Below are 18,948 nucleotides of genomic sequence, written 5' to 3'. Positions count from 1 at the left end.
TATACGAATCAGAAAAATATATGCTAAAAATCGATTCTGTGGCTTTGATATTTCTTGCTTCCTTGTTTTCACCTTCAGGGTTTCACACGTAAGATACTTACTATAACCGTTCATAGTTCATTCTGAACATAGTTATTAACTATTAACTATGTTCTGAATCAAAACTAGCTACGTTTATTTCCTAAAAAATATTCAAAGCTTAGTTTCGATAAAGTGTTTTTAATTTCTTTTCGTAATAAAACGGGACTACCTTTACTTTTGATCTGTTTTCAGTTCCTCCTTACACTATCGAGCTCTCTCTTCCATGTATGTCTTTAAAGACGCCCGCTAATGATGATGATTAAGAATGTAAAACAATCATGTGAGATTTTTTTTTAGTATATATATCGTTTTCCTCTTAAGTAAGCCAAAACATAGACAACTTAGACTGATATCTGTGGGCGGGCAACCTGAATATAAAGTAGATACTTCGATGGTAAAAATCTTGGCACTCTGTCTTCTCGGTAATTTTTTCATGACGCTACTGACATTAATTTTTGATTGCTTTGCTTTTAAATATTAAAAACTGTAATGCAGTCTTTGTATATTACTACTACATATATTTATCTTTTTATAGAAATAAAACTTTCTTTTCTTTCTTATTTTCCTTTGGATTCCTATATAAACAATTAAACTTTTACTTCTTTTATGTAAATTAAGTAAAGCGTACTCGTAAGTAGCAAAGTTGCTCTGATTACTGAAAACTTCAACATTTCACAGTACGTACTGCAGTTCAAGCAAAATACTTAAAATAAAGAAAATCCTTTTACAATACTTCCACAAGTGACTCCTTTTGCAAATCTTCCTAGAAATGTTTTTTTTTCCAACATTTTTCCCCCGCCAATAATTAAAATTGAGCATGACTTTCCCAAGTTGGGGCAAACTTGTGTTCGTTCTCATGTATATACAATTAGTGATTTTCCTACTTTTGTGTGAGAATATTTCCTTTTTCCTTTATTTAGAACTAATATTAGGGGTAACATGTTGGATGAATTAAAACATAGGTAATAGAGGGGTTCCGCTCTATTAACAATGGTTAAGACTAAGTTGATGTGGTTATGGGTTTGGTCCCTGGACTCGCCATGCATCATATCTGAGTAGAATTGCTTGTTAGTGAAGCTCTCCAAATGCAACTTCAAGGGTTTTTTTCTCCAGTTACTCGGTCAGTTTTCCTCCAGTTACTCGGTCAGTTTTCCTCCCTCCGCAAAAACCAACTTCTAAATTCCAATTCCATTCGAATGAGGAGTGCATATATGCGGGACACAGGTTTGTCAGCCACTGGCTATTAAGTGCCACCCTTGTAAAACAAAGAACGCCTTTTGTTATTTAGCTAAGGGACGTGGACTTACCTTTTAACGGATTGTGTACAATGCCGTCCAGGGAATAACTTCTTTTAATTATTGCCTCTTATCTCAAAGTGCTAGTCCTGACCAAATCCTACCCTTACAGGTTCTATTGATTCATATTTATAGAGTTCTAAGTGTAGGGAAGTCCTTTATCAGGAAATGATGTCAACATATAGCTATTTGTTCGGATGCAGAACTATCACTCTTGTCGTCAACGGAATCAACAAAACGATACACTATCAGTTGATTTATTGACCTTCATTGACAAAAAGCAATCCATCGACAAAGAAGCATGGGAAACGTGTTCTGTTAGGTTAGGTGAAGCAGGAAGAATAATGATGGCGCCAACTGGATGAAAGACAAAAAGTCGTCAGTCGCCAAAGATGACGAACGTTATGGACGTCAGATGTTGGTGTTGATAACCTCTCGTAACTTTCTTATTTTTTCCGCGTTCCCAATCATTGCAGTCGTTTTTGACACCACGGGTATTTATACTTGCTGTTGTTGGTTTTAGTTTAGTTTAGTTTTTGTTTGTTTTTTTCTTTTGCATTTTTTGCACTTTTCCGCTTTTGTTTTTTGTGTTTCTTTGTTGTGTTTGTATTCTGTTTACTGAAGTTCTTACGCCTTTCCGACAAAATTGATCTTTGTTTTTGTCGTTACAGTAATCGGCCGCCTTTTTCACGCGGCAGCTTTAGTGGAAATGAGGGGTACATGTTTCTGTGGGCATGCAGCCGCTAGCCTCACAGTCCAGCACTTCAGGACAGTTTTTCTAGCCATAATCAAGGCGGTTTTTCTGCTAGTACCAGATATTTTCAAGGATATTTAGATACGCTATGTTATTAGAAGGTAAAGAACTGATAGGAACAGATAACGGTACGATTATAGATCAGATTATCAAATGATGTGTTATAACAGTGATTGGGAACATTACTCATATTCGAGGAATTTCCCAATATCAACGCAACCAGTTTCTTATCGGTCTCACAGCACGGTAATTACACAAGTCGTGTGATGATAGTCACATTCAGATGCTCTAATATAATGAATATTTCAAAGCAGACGGGACTTACTTGCTCCTGTTCATTCAAAATAAGATACAACAGGGAGAACGTCTTCCTTTCAAGGTTTCTCTCTACGCTCGCACACAGTTTGCAAAAAGTCAAACTACAACAGTGACGTCTTCTATCTTCAGTATACCATTAAACAAATGGAGCACAGCTTTTCTTTGCTACCTTAACTAAATAGTACGTACTGATTACTTAGTTCTGACTGTGTTCTGAGAGCACTCAAGAAAACTACACATTTTCTCTTCTTCGTTTCGGGGACGGAGATGCGAAAAACAAGAGAGCTTCTAAACTCTCTCTTTCATCTATTAAATGCATGGTTCTTACTTTCTTTTGATAAAGCCAAAAACATGGTTGCTCGAAATAAGCACAGTTGCATTTGAATGAATCACCATGATTAATATGAAACGAATTTGATGAAAAGGCGGGAAACCAGGAACGCGCTTGCCTCTGGTATAATACGGACCTAAAGAAATATATAAATTGGAATCTGATCAGTTATCATGAGTTCTCTGTGTTTGAAGAATTCATTTGTTAAAAGAGGCTGGATTTCAAATTGACAAATATAGCTAAATAAGTAAATTCAAACCCCAAATTAGACTTTTATTTTAAAAATAGGAAACTTTGAAATATCATATTTAGGCAATATAATTGTTAAATTTTTGAATACCTGGTGCTTTTAGGGCAAGGAATTTGAATTACTTTTGGCGGTAAAATAGCTAAAAACAGCGCGAAATTACGTCAAAGTGGTTGGTCTAGGTCAAAGTTCAAGCATGATATCTACTGCGCATGTCACGTTCATGTTTGTTGTAATCATTGTTGAGATTAAAGCCGATTTGGAAAATGTTTACCTGGAGCGAATTCTGTTGTGTTAAGGCTTATTGCAAACAAACTCCTACTTATAGAATATATCCTAACTGACCTTAATAGAAAGTAATGTTTGAAAGATTTAAAAAACAAGCTAAAATTTTGGCAAATTTCAGTTGATCAAACTTTTCCTTTTTTTTTAAATGATGAAACTCTTACGCATGAATTTTAACTTTGCAACATTAAACTCTTTTCTAAGCTAGAGCAAATACGTCATTCAGTTAAAAGACATGTTTGATGTTTATATTTTGCTATCTAGCTAATCCAAAACATAAACTTTATAACAGTCATGTGAAAAGACGTAAAATCAAAAGGGAAAAAGTCCTTGGAGCGCCGGAGGCTTGGAAGGAATATTGATATTATTGATGTTATAGAGTCTGATAAATAGTTTTAAGTCTTTGACCCTGTGTCATGCAGTCTGTGTACTTTAGCTGATTGCTGTCTCTCTGAATTCAAAAGAAAACCAACTGAAAATGTACACAATCTAATGAGGTTAAATACCATTGGTGTCTCTGAAGGTAAGTCAGAATAACCGTGTCTCTCAGGTAAGACGGATCAAGTCTCTTAAAGTGCATTAGCTAAAAGGTAAACTCCTGAAAAACGTTGACCAAAGTTTTTTATTGAAATCGGTTTTTCAATCCAGAGATTTTATTTTAGTTCAAATTATCAGAATTTATTATTTTTGGGCTTTTATTTATCTTAAGTTTAAGAAACTATGGAGAGAAAATTACTACAGAATTTAATACCAGTGATTTCACCAGTTCAATGATACAAAACCTAACTTATGTTAACCTATTGTAAACCAAAAATATAGATCCATGCATGGGTTCATTTATTACAAAAGTATGTATGATTTAGGGAACCTGTTTGGACTTCTAGGGAAGAGGCGAATTAACTTTTGGGACATTTAATTAGGGATAACTGACAAAATAATATTAGTGATAACTGATATATTAATTTTAATAATCCTGATTTAACTTTTAGGGATAATAATATTCCCAGTATTTTAGAGATAACAGATAACTGTTCTTGATAGAGATACATTATGATAGACCAGGGAGAAATTGAAGTACCCTAGCAAACCTCTGCGGCCTGATTTTTCTTTTGTCTTCAAAAGCAACAGGCCTAAACTTTTAGTTCGTATTCCTCGATTTCGTGAAGTGAAAGAAAAAACTGAGCCGGTCCTTTAATTTGTGGCAGCCAGAAAAAGTTAAAATAAGGAGATTAGAGAGGACAATATCAACAAAGATTTTCTTTAAAAACTTCGATGTGAACATGTAACTATGTACAAAAACGACACGTAAGGGACATGAAGCTGACACATTTCTTTACAGGCTTCTGCAAACACACATGTAGTTTGTTAAGTACATGAAATTCCTAAAGTTTGCAAATGTTTGAAATTGTTGCACTTTAAAACCTGACATAAAACCACTCTCGTTTGGCCAAAGAATTTTGAAACTCGTGAGTTCAGTATGCTTACCGTATAAATTCTATAAAACGATCTGTTGATTTATTTGAAGTTCATTTGAGTGTCAATCTGTAAAATTGTCGCGAAAGAAACACAACGCTTGATCGACGAAACAAATTTCTCTCATGTTTGCCTTTTCAAGCTTAAAAATAAAGCATTTTGATGAAGAGTTTGTGTCCACCATTTTCGCGCCATTTATTGGAATGGAAATTAATATAGGCGGGAAAACAGAAAGGTTACCGGAAATGACGTGCTGATGGTTCCGATTCTGAGAAAGCACTTTTCAATGCTACAATCAAATTTTCATGTCTTCGATCTATCTCTAGTGTGTATGGTATCTGTGTCAAGTTGATTGTTTGTCTTGGAAACATTCTGATCCATACAAAGATATGATAGCAACACGCTTTGTTTAACGTTATAGGGTTTCCAGTCCCTCGAGCAGCAACATGGCGATGCGCATACCATGGGTCCTAGTACTCTTGCTAGCTGTCTACATTCCTGGTAAGTTGCGGAGTTTTCAAAGTTTCTTTTTGCGATTGTCAAAGTTCACTTTGGATACCCACAACAACAAAAAACGACAACAACACACACACACAAAACAACAGTCAAGTGCAACTGCAAGGCTTTTGTCTTGCAATTTAATTCTCAAGTGCATTCGTTTCTAGATATAAATGCAACAGTTTCAAATCAAGTTATCTATTGTTTTTTGTTCTTCACCTGGCAGGGTCTTGTCCTCCCCCTCCCCCTTCCCCCGTAAGTAGACTTTTCTTTCTACTTTTCTCTCTATCAAAGAACTTTCAGCATTACTGCAGGACTTTTATGTCAACCCGTCGATTAGTTGTTTATCTTATCGGTATCCGACACTTGGCCAGAAGCGTTTTCAAACTTTTCTCTGATCGTTGGTTTGACTTTTGCCAACAAGTTTAGTCTTTTCCCAAGGCCAACCCACAGGATTTACTTGAGATTTAACTGATCACCAGTCTTGTCTTGTCTGCTTCGCTTCGTGGTTTCCTACGCTTCTTTCGTGATCTCTCGACATCCCAAGTGTTCTGATCAGAGTATTAAACCTGGAATAGTATTATATATTTCTTCAATTAGACTCAAGGACTCGGCAATGTCTGCTCTGCGGTTGGTCGTATTACTGCAATATCTGCCGCCGGCCAAAAATTGATCGCACTTAAGATAACTGAGAGAAGGTGCTATCTACCCTTTCATAATCTGTAAATGTAAATGTTTGGCTTTCAGCATGGCTCGCGGGGATAACAACGATATAAAGTAGCTGCCTGAGGTTTAATTAGAATCTCTCTTATCTATGTCCGCGCTTGTCACTCAGATCTTATATATAGGGTTTTCTAAAAGGCAGAGTAAAATAGTGGGTGGGGTTTGATTATTTTCAATGGAAATGTTAAATTTTAAGATAATTAAAACTTAGGTCACTATCTGGGAATGACAAACAAAACTTCTAGTACTGGATTACTCCAAGGTTCTTAGTTTATTGGGACTTGGAGTTTGTTAAAATCCAAGCCAGCTTAAAAATAGGCAGTAAATAGTTTCCAGATGAAGAACCTTGAGATATGATATACGTGTCTCTCTCTCTTAGTTGTGCTAATGGCCATAATGACTTCTTATTTTCAGTTGGCCAATCAAGAGAGAAGAAACACAAGGTAACGTTATATACCCATTACGAAATAGCAAGAAGAGTTAGAATAACTTACAGGCACTTATAAATGCGTTAATACCTCTAGCTAGAGATCATATTCCATATTTTATTCTGACCACTTGTGAGGGTTCCTTATCACTTTAAGTTATCTTTAAATATCTAGAAAAAATAAAATTTTTGACAGTCGACTTGCGACTCTAGTTTTGAACCTTGCTGAGTGAATTAAAAAAAAACAGCTCAGAATAACAATTTCTTTTTTCAGGTTAAGCATCACGTGCATGGTCGCATGACACGGAGCGAACTGGAGTGGTATTTTGGCGTATCATCTCCTCTCCAAGGTACTCGCTTATATTATGGACGGTCGGCTCAAAGGCAAATCCAGGAGGGGAAGGGAGGGGAGGAGGGGCTGAATTACAGCGTACCTTAGTCACGCCATTACCACAAGAGGCGTAAATTGATGTGAAAAAATCGCGTCTCAAATTGACGGAATTACAAGTAAACATACCAAGTGAAAGGTTATACAGATAAATGTTTTCAGTTATAAACACATTTTTATATTTGTGCAAAAGGGAGGAGGGGAGAGTGCCGATTAGATACAGTACAATTCTATTCATAAATAAGGTTTGTGCCCTAAAACTACGCAGTGATAGAGGTCGACGTCATCATCGTTGTCTGTACTTTTAATCAGTACAAGTATAATCAGAGTGAACTGGAAAAAAGCCAAATCAAAAAATGAAGTAATTAGATGAGAACATTATCTACTACATCCAAAATGACTAAAATATTCCTAAGTAAAAACATATGCATGGTTTTACAGTTTCAGATTACGAGATCGTCAGCCCTACGTTGTCGAAAGCGGACGGAAAAATTCGAAGCTACCGGCTGTTACCAGAAAGGCGTCAAGGAAGACCAGTAGAAGAAGTCCTGAACCAGGAATGGCACTATTCGATTCCTTTAAAACATCACACTCTGGTGTTGAAGGTCGTGCCTAGTGTTATGTTGACACATCGACCAGTTACCATAGAAACGCATCATTCAAATGGCACGACCACCAATGACACAATCCCATGGATGTCTCACTGTGTTGGTCACGTGGTCTCACAACCTGGATCTCTTGTTGCTATTAGCAACCATAATGGATTGGTGAGTTAATACTGGATTTATGAATCCTGACTGTTATCCTTTCCTTTTCTTTCCTTTCCTTTCCTTTCCTTTCCTTTCCTTTTTCCATTTCTTTTTTATTTTCGTTATACCGACGAGAATATAGCAGCTTAAACTCAATGCTGTTGTTAGCTGCACGTCCCTTAAGAGAAGTTTAGGCAGATACTGAATGGGACGAATGAGTAACTATAAATCATTTTGTCCAATTCCTGTATGCTTGATTCTGTCACTAGGATGGTCTCATAAGAACAAGTCACAACACATGGTACATTCGTCCACTGTCCCGTCGACTGGCCATGGTAAAAGGGCTGAAGAAAAGACGATGGGAAAGACCTCACATCGTAACGCGAGTCAGAAGGAATGTCCCAGAATTCCTGAAGGAAGAAAACGCTTTAGAAGCGAGCCTTGAGAAGAAGAACGAAGTCAAGAGGGAAGAGACGAAGCATAAATACATGGAAATGGCTATTGTTGCTGATGAGTATGCTATTTCAAGTATAGGAGAGAAACTGATTCCATATCATCTTATGATGCTGGCTCACTTGGTTAGTGTTTGGGAACTCGAAACTGGAGTACTAACCACCTACCTAAGTTTAAGTTCGACTCTTTAAATATATGATTTTTTTCGCAGACAAATGCAATGTTTATTGATGAGAGCATTGGAGAGAAAAAGATCACTGTTGTGATCATTAAAATGGTGCTTAAGAAAAACGGGGTAAGAAGTAGGTATACTTAAGAAATATAAAACGCGTGCGCATGTCTTTGCTTATAATGTGATATAACAACCTGCTGGGAGCTGTAGGGCATTAGAGAAGCAAGCTTAGGAACACGAGGAGTACCCGAGTGCCAAAAAAAAGAAACGGTTTTCTTGCTTCTAGAACTAGTGCTACTTGGATGAAAGATAGGCCGAAACAAGCGTGTGCAGTAAGTAGGGATCGAACTATGCACATTTTTGCTTTGTCTGCAGCGCACCTAAACTCACGTGCTACATTTAAAAAGACCAATTACAGAGTATTTTATACAACTACTTTTCTTACTAAATATTTTATAGGTATTGATTATATTGTTTACTTTCTAGTTTGGATATCGCAGGAAGGCAAGCAACAGAGACAAGCTTAATGCGATGAATTCCTGGGCAATTGAAACATTCCCCTTAGATGATAAAGATGGACGTCACCCTGATGTCGTGTCTCTGATCACTAAGTATGTATTGTACCTACTTGATTAGCATTGAATAACAAGAGGGAAAGGGTGGAAGGAAAGTTGGAAGGAAGTATAGATAGGTGGAGGAATGGGTGTGTGAGAGGATGCATGGTTGATAGAAGTAAAGAACAAACGAAAGAAAAAATAGCAGATGAAACAACGAAACCAAATGTCAAAATGTCAATAAAAATGTCTAATTTCGTCATTCATTTCACTGACAATCTCTCTCTGTTTGTTTTTTCTTATAGAGGTAACGGAGGAGGTACGTGTATTAACTGATATATATTTATATTTATATACGCGTATTTCAAAAAACGATGTCATCGCCAAAGGCGATAGGTCATTCCGACATGGAAATGGCTTCGTCGACTACAAACAACATTGAATCAGTCTCGGGTCCATGTTCTTGGCGAGAATGAGAAGCAGAAACACAAGTCGTTTCAGCTATTCTTGGATCTTGAAAAAACCTATCTTTTACCGCTTTTCGCCTATTGCCTATCGCCTTTGGCGATGACAACGTTTTCTTGCACAATAGGTGTTGTTGAATACTCTTTAAAAGTATACCAGATTTATTGCAATGTACTAATTGGTATCGATGACTAGGAATTGCAGAGTCTATATCAACTTGTCGCAAGAATGGGTTTGGCACGACTGTTTCTAATGACTTTGGACTGAGCACGTCACAAATCATTGTCCATGAGACTGCGCACACGTAAGTTGGATTAGGAATCTTACGATTTTTTAGAAATATTTTGATAACATTCAGTTGCAGTGAAAAATTATATAGATTTATGACTTTAAAAAAGTGACATCGTGATGAACTAGAAATATTTATATACGGAAGCTAGGTCAGGACGCACCACGGTAGGATAGGCTGAGGAGGAGCGCCAACAAAATATGCCTATGATAATAGTCTCCTTGACAATTCCACGCGCTATCTTGAAAGGTAGCCGTGCCTTTGCATCGAAGCGAGACGAACGGTGAGCTTGCAATGATAGAGATCTGTGAATAATTGTCCAAGGTGTTCAAAAAGGTGTCTATCATTGCAAGCTCACCGTTCGTCTCGCTTGGATGCAAAAGCACGGCTACCTTTCAAGATGGCGCAGGGAACTGTGAAGGGGACTATTGAATAATTGAAAACATTTCTTGATTTCTCTACTATTTTAGACTTGGGGTTGGACATGATGGCGACCTGGGCTGTAAAAATGGAGTCAATATCATGACAACTCAGGTTACAGGCGGAAAGGGTGCCCTGCGATGGTCGTCTTGCAGCCGTCGCCTCATACAACAATTTCTAAGGTACGTCAAGATCAAGAGAAATTATGTGGAACACGCATCAATGTAGTTTTTGGTAATTTTATTAAATGTCTTTGATTTTCAATTCAGTTTCTCAGTTGCCATTCTATGAAATGTTCAAAACCAATCCCAGCAACTAAGAAATTAATACCCCATTCACACCTAAACGTGTTTAGTTAAACTATGTTTTCATTAGGAAAAAAATTGAGAAACTAGAAACCTACAATATAATGAAGCTTGCTAAAATATTATCAGAGCAAGACAATGGATAGCTTACATGCAATATTTCACCAAATATTGTGCAGTGTTCATAGATAGTCTTCCAAACCTGTTTAGTTAAACCACTTTAAAACATGTTTAAGCTTTGGTGTGAATGGGCTATAAGTTTCCAAAAATGACATGCTGGTGATGCTTCCTTTCCCAGTAAAGCAGATTAAAGTCTTAAACGTCAGTAACTATCAAATACAAATCCAATATTCCACTTTAAAAGTTATCATAATATTTTGAATCTTAAGTTGTCTAACAAATAAGTAGGCAGATAGGTAGGCATGTAAGTAGGCCAGGACCCGGTTGTACGAAGCCTGGATAGCGCTATCCGGCAGATAAATCCTTATGCAGTGGATAAGTCGATGCTGTTATCCAATAAATTTATCCACTGGATAAGATTTGTCCGTTGGATAGCGCTATCCGGGCTTCATACAACCGGGCCCAGGTAAACAGAAAAACAGATAGACGGAAAAAAGGACGAGAAAAAGGAAACATATGACTGTACAGATAAAGCCAAACTAACCGGCAGCATTTATGTCTATATGTTTCATTTAATAGTGGCCCTGGTTCTAGTTGTCTTGACGATGTACCCACCAACACCGTCCATGAACCCCACCTCTTCAAAGTCAAACTACCTGGTCAGGTGTATGACGGAGATGCTCAGTGCAGAGTGGCGTACGGACCAAAATACTTACACTGCAAACAAAAATTAGTAAGTTTTACTTTGATTTTTGATGTTAGTGTGCTTTTCATGCTGCTGGACCTTCACAACTTCCAGACCTCTGTACTTTAGCTCCCGTCAATCACGAAATTGCAAAAATAGACTAAAGAAACACAAGACTATACGCCTGCCGCTTTTGGAGTTGTCGGACTAGCAGAAACAATACAGTGCTCTTATTTATTATTGAATAGATTGTAAACTCGTACTTATATAGAATTAATTATTGTTGCTCGTCAGTACCTTGCATGTACAGATAATAAAAGCTATATATATACATCTTATGCATTCATACAAACTTCATATTCACTGTTTAGTCATCTTCTTGACAACATTGACTGAGTATTTTTTCAAATGTCTTTTTGCGTCGAAAGTCTGATTGTGGCTCTCTTTGGTGCTCGACTGGAGGAGCGACGTGCCATAGTTCTATAGCACCACCAATGGATGGTACGAAATGTGGAGAAAGACATGTAAGTAGAACAAGCTACGAGTAAATATATTCAATGCTTTAAGATTGGCAAGAATTAGCCTTCTTGAAATAGTTAGTCATTAAAAATGATGGCTGGTCCATGGTGGATGGTATATAATGTTGTTATTGTTTGTTAGTGGTGTATCAAGGGAGAGTGTGTAGATGATGGCTGGTCCATGGTGGATGGCATATAATGTTCTTGTTATTGTTTGTTAGTGGTGTATCAAGAGAGAGTGTGTTGATGATGGCTGGTCCATGGTGGATGGTATATAATGTTGTTATTGTCTGTTAGTGGTGTATCGAGGGAGAGTGTGTAGATGATGGCTGATCCATGGTGGATGGTATATAATGTTGTTATTGTTTGTTAGTGGTGTATCAAGAGAGAGTGTGTTGATGATGGCTGGTCCATGGTGGATGGTATATAATGTTGTTTTTCTTGTCTGTTAGTGGTGTATCAGGGGAGAGTGTGTTGATGATGGCTCACCCATGGTGGATGGTGCCTGGAGCTCCTGGTCTTACACCAAATGTTCTCATTCGTGTGGAGGTGGAGTCCAATCTAAGACAAGAACCTGTACAAATCCAAAGTAAGTGCAGTGGAAATATCGAGAAAGAGTGCATACAATATATCTGTGAAAATCGACCTTTGTAATAAATTAGAAAAAAAATCAGTAGACCGTATATCTACAAAACTTTGCACTAATTAGTACGATTTTGTTAGTTGTCTTTTTCACGCATATATGGTATGGACTCTACTGATTGGTGTATTATTCATTGCATTGATGTTGCATGCGAGGACACACTGCGTCATTTCTCGTGTCGCATCGTTTACCTGTCCCCTGCCCATTTTGATATAAATCGGATGGATCGCAAGAAATATGGGCAAAGCATATCAAAATCCTTTTTTCTTCCTATTTATCATTTTAGACCAGAACGCGGTGGAATGAAATGTGAAGGCATCGATAAAACAGGATGGAGAATATGTAATTCACAAGTAAGTTTTCAATTTTACAGGACCTTCTTGAAAATCATAGTGAAGAAGCATCCTGTTTAAATATTATATCGTAAATAAATAAATTTTAAACGTTTTCCAATCCTTCTCAAGTATAATTATACGCGACTAAACAATTAACTGCACTTCTGGGTCTGTGATTTGGCTTCCGTTAATAAAATAGATTTCTACCCTTAAACCATTTTAACACCAATTGGCAGAATCTAACTCATCGTATGCCGTCACGTTAATATATATGTCATGGTTCTCAGTAAAGTACTCTCTTACAAGGAAAAGGGGTTGACGATAATAACGAACTTGATTGTGATAAGATTGTTGATAATGGTGACGATTTTTGTTGAAGCGATGTTGATTATGGTCATAATGTTGAAGACGGGGATGGTTGTAGTTATGAGGTGATGTTCATAATTATGATGATGATTACGGTGATGATGCTGTCAGGGAAGATGATATTGATGGTGATATTGTTGATGATGATGAAGTTGATACATGATGGTGATGATAATAATGATGATGATGATGATGATGAAGAAGATGATGATGAGGATGTTGGTGGTGAAGATCATGGTGAAAATCACTTTTATGACAATTCTGTATTTCTCTCAAGCCATGTTCAAGAGGAGACAAAACATCACGCACACGTGAATGCGAAGCTTTCAGTCCAAGTTACAGATCATATATAATGTCTAAAGGTCAGAAAAAATAGTCTCTCGAATATTTCTCAAATTTATAGATATTTATATATTTTTTAATATAAGGTCAAATTTGGACACCGTTGATTCTGGTTTTTACTTGCAACTCAACCGACGAATAAATAACACCTGATAGTAACAGCTATCCTATCACGCGTGTTGTGATTGGCTGGAAATGATCATGAGTAGATCAGAGCAAACGCGCGGGAATTTTGGAGTACGCGCGCGCGATGACGTCAAAATCGTTTTCAATCGTTCCAAAAGCTCTTTCCATAAAAAAATCTAAAATGTGTTTTAGAACTTAGACTGGGTTGCTCAAGCTAGTAGATAATTTTGTTTACTCTTAGTTTTGAATGGAAGAATCCAATCCAATTTCCATTATTTTCAAGGAGACTCCTTAAGTATCAGAGCTTTTCAGTCAGTTACTCCGTCTGGTATCAAGAACATGGAATGCTAAAAAAACATTTGTAGTTCAAGAATACAACTACCATCCCTGCATGGCTTGTAACTAATCAGTGCGGTCACAGGAAAAAAGAAACTTAGAAAATTCTTAAACTCCTAGAATTTGCATTGTTTACATTCATTTTTGGCTCATATCATTTGATGTTACTATCACCTCCTTTGAAATATTACGTTGTTTTAGATGGGAGTATTACAATTTGTAAGCCTAATGCTGTTGCTAAAATACTAGGTGAGTGTGAAATTGGAGGTTGCGGCGTTGCGTTGATTTCGGGTTTTCTTTCCCGGTGTTGCGATAATCGAGACGACCTAATGTCTTCCTCCGAGCTAGTTGTCGCCAAGGTGGGAATAGATCATAGAATTTTTGCTGTCCATGAAAAAGAGCGACTCTTTTATACCGACATTTTCTTGATTGCAGATCCTTGTACACTACGATGCATGTCAGGAGCAACACTTTACTCAAAGGGGAGAGTGACAGACGGCACAAGATGTAGTGGAGATCCTAACGTCAAGGATGTCTGTGTGCAAGGAATATGTAAGGTAGAGATACAAAAGCGACCAAATTAACACATAAATATTAACTCATTTGGGTATCCAGAGGGGAAGTTCTGTGGAGTCAGAGAAGCCAATCACTGGACAATAGCTGGACCCATGTCTTTTTGAAAATCGTGTACTACTCCTGAATTCTGTAGATCTAGATGATAGTTTTAATGAACATACACCGTTCTCATAATGGTTGACGACCGCACAAAACGAGGTAACCCAGTCATCTTGCAAAGCTGAGCAAGGCTGCTTATTCAGAATAAAGGTGGATAGCGCGAATTCAGGTCAAAACAAGAGGTAAATTTCTATACTTATCTCTTATAAAAGCATTTAATGTACTTCTATATCTTGTATTGTGAACTAATGACTGGGTGATCTTGTTTTCGTGCCCTTTCCAGTCATTATGAGAACGGTGCAACTACTGGGTTCGCGTTGATTCAGCGTCTCTCTGATGTATTACTTACGGATGATTTCACTCCAGAATGTCGGTTGTGATAACATACTGGAATCAGGCGTCAAATTCGATCGATGTGGAAAGTGCAATGGTGATGGCACCAGTTGTAAGGTGGTGAAGGGCGTTTACACAAAGGACTACAGACGATGGGGTAACACAACTATATTTTTTTACAATTTTTCCATCAGCTCATACCGTTTTTAAAGATATTAGTACTTCTTTTATTACCGATTAATACTTTTAGTTACCTCTACAATTATACAATATACAATTATGGAAAAACAAGAAAAATGGGAAATCAATATCAGAAACAAAAACCAACTCGTGATGTTATTCACAGAAACGATATTTGATTGGTTAACCAACAACAGTCAATTGAGTTGAGACTCTCAGAACAATTTCAAGGTCAAACAATCAGAATTGTGGATTCGGCATCATATTTTTGAATAGCATTTCCCATGATTCTGCCAAAAGAACCCATGAATTTTCCATTCTTTAAATTTATCGTAAATGCTACTAGTTGTGAACTCACGGTGGAATTCTAGTTCGTTCAACACGAATTTTACTGTAAAATAGTTGACCCATAATCCCTTTCCGGGAACATTTCACTCAGCTGGAGTGTTGCCCGACAGTATATTGTCGGATTGATAGAAGTCCAAATCGTCAGTAAAGTTATAACCTTACTTTTGAACAGGAAGAAAAAAGGTTAGCATGTATAAGAATAAATAGTTGGTTATGGTACATATCAGTGTTGAGTAATGCGGTAAGTGACATACAACTCATTCATCGTAGGTTTGTCGAATGCAGATCTAATGTTTACTGTTCCTGCTGGGTCTACACATATCTATGTAGCAGAGAGAGCTAAAGATCATAACTTGATAGGTTAGTACTCGGGGTATTTTTGGTCAAATATTCCTCTCAAACTATCTTTACATCCAAATCTCAAATCCTGTTTTTTCCCCACCCATTTTTTTCATTTATTTTTGCCTTCATTCCTTCCTTTACTGATTTCTTTCCTCATACACTCGTTTCTTCTATTGCTGATTCTTTCATTAGTTCATTTCTTCCTTCCTATCTTCATTTACACATCCTTCCAATGTAACAAAACTATGCCTTTTGTATTATCTTCTTAATATTATATCACCATATATATAATTGCAAGTTCTCTCGATTTCCAGGAATCCAAGATTCCAAAGGAGAGTTTTTGTTTAAGTTTCCTTCGAACAGTCGTAACATACAAGCAGTGGGAACGACAGTCATGTACCACAGTTCACGATCAATAGACAAAGAGTTTTATTATATCAAAGGACCCACTACAGCTGAGCTTCGATTTGTGGTAAAGCTAAATGAGTATTTGAAAAGTAACTTCACTATAAAAGTCTAATGGAGCTAGAAGGGTTAATGTCTTATTGTCAGTCATTGCTATTATTGTATGTGTTTCTTCTAGTTTGCTCATTTCGAATATAAAAACCCAAACAGAGGCGTCGATTACCAATACTTCGCGCCTGGCAAGTCAGTTGTAACTGCTGACCAAGTTGGTTGGAAATCTTCACCATGGAGTGAATGTTCACAATGGTGTTCTGGAGGTAAACATCCTAATTATCAAATAATTAACACACATAAAAAGAATTCCGGTTCTAAAAGGAAAATGTTCAGTTCTATAAATATTTTTTCTTACTTTTTCTTCATTACAGGATTCGTTGTGCAATACTTTAATTGCCAGGTGGAAGTTAAACCACTGAGCACACTTTACTTTAGCGGTTTTTGAGAGCAGTTGGACTCGGAATACTCTCTATAGGTTGGACGCAAAAATACTGTATATAGCTGGTTTCTTTTGACATATAAAACCAAAATTGCGGCTTTGTAGTTTGTTAGTTTGTAGTTTCATTCTTTTGGGGAGTGTTGCAAAGCAGCTACATATAAATGGAATACCACTAGTCTGCATGTGATACGAGCAATGGAGGGTATTTTTTCTGTTAAACAAAACTCTAGTCAAAATACCACGTTGACAGCATCCTGATTGTTTGATGTCGTTTTTAGGTGTTCAGAACCGAACAGTGGAGTGCATAAGGCTTGACTACACAAAGTCATTTGTCAACGAAGAAGTCTGTAAACAAAAAGAAAGAAAACCCGAGAGGATTCAAGCATGCAACACATCTCCTTGTAGGGCAGAGTAAGTGTCTTGTGAGAAGGCGTGTTTGTATTCCTAAATTAGAGCGAGCATTCTGGACCTCCGCATGAGCCAACGTATCGATATTAGATAAGAAACAAAGGAAAGCCAAAAGGAACCTGGCATTCTTCCTCAATAGAAATTGGTTCTTCTCAACACTTCTTGAGTGTTCTGCCACACACCACTTTCTATTTTGTTTCATAAAATACAAATAGACTTCTTTGTGATTTGAATGACTAACAAGAAAGAGAGCTTGCGTTGCAATTGTGTACTTTCATAAAAGCATGCGCACCTACGCGCGCCGCAACCAGAAATACGAATTTGTAATAACAGTTACAGTTTTTCTAATGTTTTTTTTTTGTGTGTATATGAGATGTTTGATGACTTGCTGAAAATTTAGTCTACTTTAGTAATATACCCTATACCACACAACTGTAAATAACCTATAAAGGAATGTTCGAATATTTAGAACATTGAAATAAACTGTACTTTGCAGGTGGCTCAGAGATGCTCCATGGAGACCATGCTCCAAAACCTGTGGCAAAGGCACTCAAATACGACGTACGATTTGCCGTGAGCAAATCGCTAAGGACATCTACCGTACTGTGCCTAATAACAGATGTAGAGGTAGTCCACCCGGACCAATGTCAAGGGACTGTAACATGATTGATTGTCTTCCAGAATGGACTCCACTTGAATGGGGAAAGGTACGTTCTAACTGTTCTAGCTTTTCCGCAGTGTTGCTTGGTAAGATCTCTGATATCGTCTGGCAGCCCTGAGACATTCACTACTCTTAAAAATACCATACTTTTCTAGAATGTTTGGGCTTAGGCTTGAATCAAGGATTTAATTGTTTTTTTGTTCTAATTTCTGCTTTTTTTTCTATTTCAAAAGTAAGGCTAATAAAACCCGCACGCTCAAAAAAATTATGGTATTTTTAACAGAAGCAAATTGAACGCAACGACGTTGGCACCGCCAAAGAAGGATCCTCTTGATCAAGATTTCAAGTATCCACTCCTATGCCGGCGTATAGCCAACGCAAAACTTTATGTATTTACTCCTATTGATAACTGCGCGCGTTTTTGTTCATGCAGAGTCAAATTTCATAACATAACTAATCACTTAGTATTTGCTTACTTTATGCTCTTTAGTTTGGGTATGCCAAGAGACTGAAAATTTATCTTGGTTTTTTTTTTTTTTTTTTTTTTTTTTAATCTTGATATTCATAAACTACAAATTGGTTTTGTGTGTTTATAGTGTTCCAAAACATGTGCTGGTGGCCTGGTAACGAGGAAGCTTGCTTGCCGTCGCCTCAACGAGAACGGCCATTACATGCCACTGGCGCCACATATGTGCCGTCACGCATCACGCCCACCAACACAAGAACCTTGCAACTCCGATATCCTATGTTCTGGTACGTGTTACTCAAGAAAAGTATAAACTAAATCCTGTCTGTTATTTCTAGTGGAAAAATATTTTTTCCCAACGTTAATGACATTTTTATTTTTCACTAGTTGGCTCCAACAACATAGGAATAACACCCCGCTACAGAGCCTTAGGGTGCTATCGTGATGGTCGTCCACACGCTGTTCCGGTTTACTTAGGGAGCATGCGCAGTAAGATCATATGGACCAATCTCAAGCCTACTGTTGACGCATGCGCGCGCTTAGTAAAGCAGCGCAACCCGACGTATCAAGCGTTTGGTGTGAAGTTCTACGGAGAATGCTGGTCTGGGCCGAATGTGCTGAAGACATATAAAGAATATGGGAAAGGCGAAGGGCGGGAGAATTGCTATCGCGGGGTTGGTACTCACTACACATATTATGTCTATGAGTTTATTTAAAACTATCGTTTTAGTTTCAAACCAAACCAAATGTGTGTTTGCCCAAAATTAGTATTGAGATAGTCAGACATCTTTCTAAAATTGCTATAAATGCAAACTTTGTTTGTAATAATGTGTAAATGACTATTTAGATGTTGCATCTATTTTACATTAAAAAATAACGAAAAAACGTTTTGTAGGGTGATGTAAGGGTTTTTCTTCTAATAAAAGAAACCCGAAGTTT

At 37.3% G+C, this 18,948-nt stretch overlaps 2 protein-coding genes across 3 annotated transcripts in view; one reads left to right on the top strand and one right to left on the bottom strand.

The window, feature by feature from the left end:
• The window catches only part of LOC116295497 (A disintegrin and metalloproteinase with thrombospondin motifs 18), a 15,708-nt gene extending 14,202 nt beyond the window's left edge, over positions 1-1,506 (bottom strand). The window contains exon 1 of the mRNA XM_031703322.1: positions 1,389-1,506. The gene's annotated coding sequence lies outside the window, so the exon portion shown is untranslated. The remainder of the gene's footprint in view (positions 1-1,388) is intronic.
• Positions 1-18,948, top strand: part of LOC116295495 (A disintegrin and metalloproteinase with thrombospondin motifs 6) — a 21,302-nt gene extending 2,354 nt beyond the window's left edge. Inside the window, exons 1-25 of one of the 2 annotated variants that reach the window (XM_031703321.2) lie at positions 3,829-3,901; positions 5,206-5,285; positions 6,420-6,448; positions 6,707-6,782; positions 7,262-7,587; positions 7,839-8,147; positions 8,234-8,317; positions 8,681-8,805; positions 9,054-9,067; positions 9,409-9,517; positions 9,973-10,104; positions 10,927-11,080; positions 11,461-11,556; positions 12,003-12,139; positions 12,480-12,546; positions 13,172-13,256; positions 14,134-14,255; positions 14,740-14,863; positions 15,505-15,594; positions 15,891-16,048; positions 16,160-16,298; positions 16,753-16,885; positions 17,379-17,589; positions 18,140-18,296; positions 18,397-18,948. In XM_031703321.2, the coding sequence (XP_031559181.1) occupies positions 5,231-5,285; positions 6,420-6,448; positions 6,707-6,782; positions 7,262-7,587; positions 7,839-8,147; positions 8,234-8,317; positions 8,681-8,805; positions 9,054-9,067; positions 9,409-9,517; positions 9,973-10,104; positions 10,927-11,080; positions 11,461-11,556; positions 12,003-12,139; positions 12,480-12,546; positions 13,172-13,256; positions 14,134-14,255; positions 14,740-14,863; positions 15,505-15,594; positions 15,891-16,048; positions 16,160-16,298; positions 16,753-16,885; positions 17,379-17,589; positions 18,140-18,296; positions 18,397-18,725 (3,261 nt within the window). In that variant the 5' untranslated portion in view covers positions 3,829-3,901; positions 5,206-5,230 and the 3' untranslated portion in view covers positions 18,726-18,948. Of the gene's footprint in view, positions 1-3,828; positions 3,902-5,205; positions 5,286-6,419; positions 6,449-6,706; positions 6,783-7,261; positions 7,588-7,838; positions 8,148-8,233; positions 8,318-8,680; positions 8,806-9,053; positions 9,068-9,408; positions 9,518-9,972; positions 10,105-10,926; positions 11,081-11,460; positions 11,557-12,002; positions 12,140-12,479; positions 12,547-13,171; positions 13,257-14,133; positions 14,256-14,739; positions 14,864-15,504; positions 15,595-15,890; positions 16,049-16,159; positions 16,299-16,752; positions 16,886-17,378; positions 17,590-18,139; positions 18,297-18,396 lie in introns of those variants that run through there. The other variant, XM_031703320.2, reaches the window with a different exon arrangement.

This window comes from Actinia tenebrosa, unplaced genomic scaffold (assembly GCF_029948245.1).
Source record: "Actinia tenebrosa isolate PJP-AT-01 unplaced genomic scaffold, QUT_ActTen_1.0 PGA_scaffold0__85_contigs__length_37466705, whole genome shotgun sequence".
NCBI classification, from domain to species: Eukaryota; Metazoa; Cnidaria; class Anthozoa; order Actiniaria; family Actiniidae; genus Actinia; species Actinia tenebrosa.
This window is presented reverse-complemented; position numbering and strand designations above follow the sequence as displayed.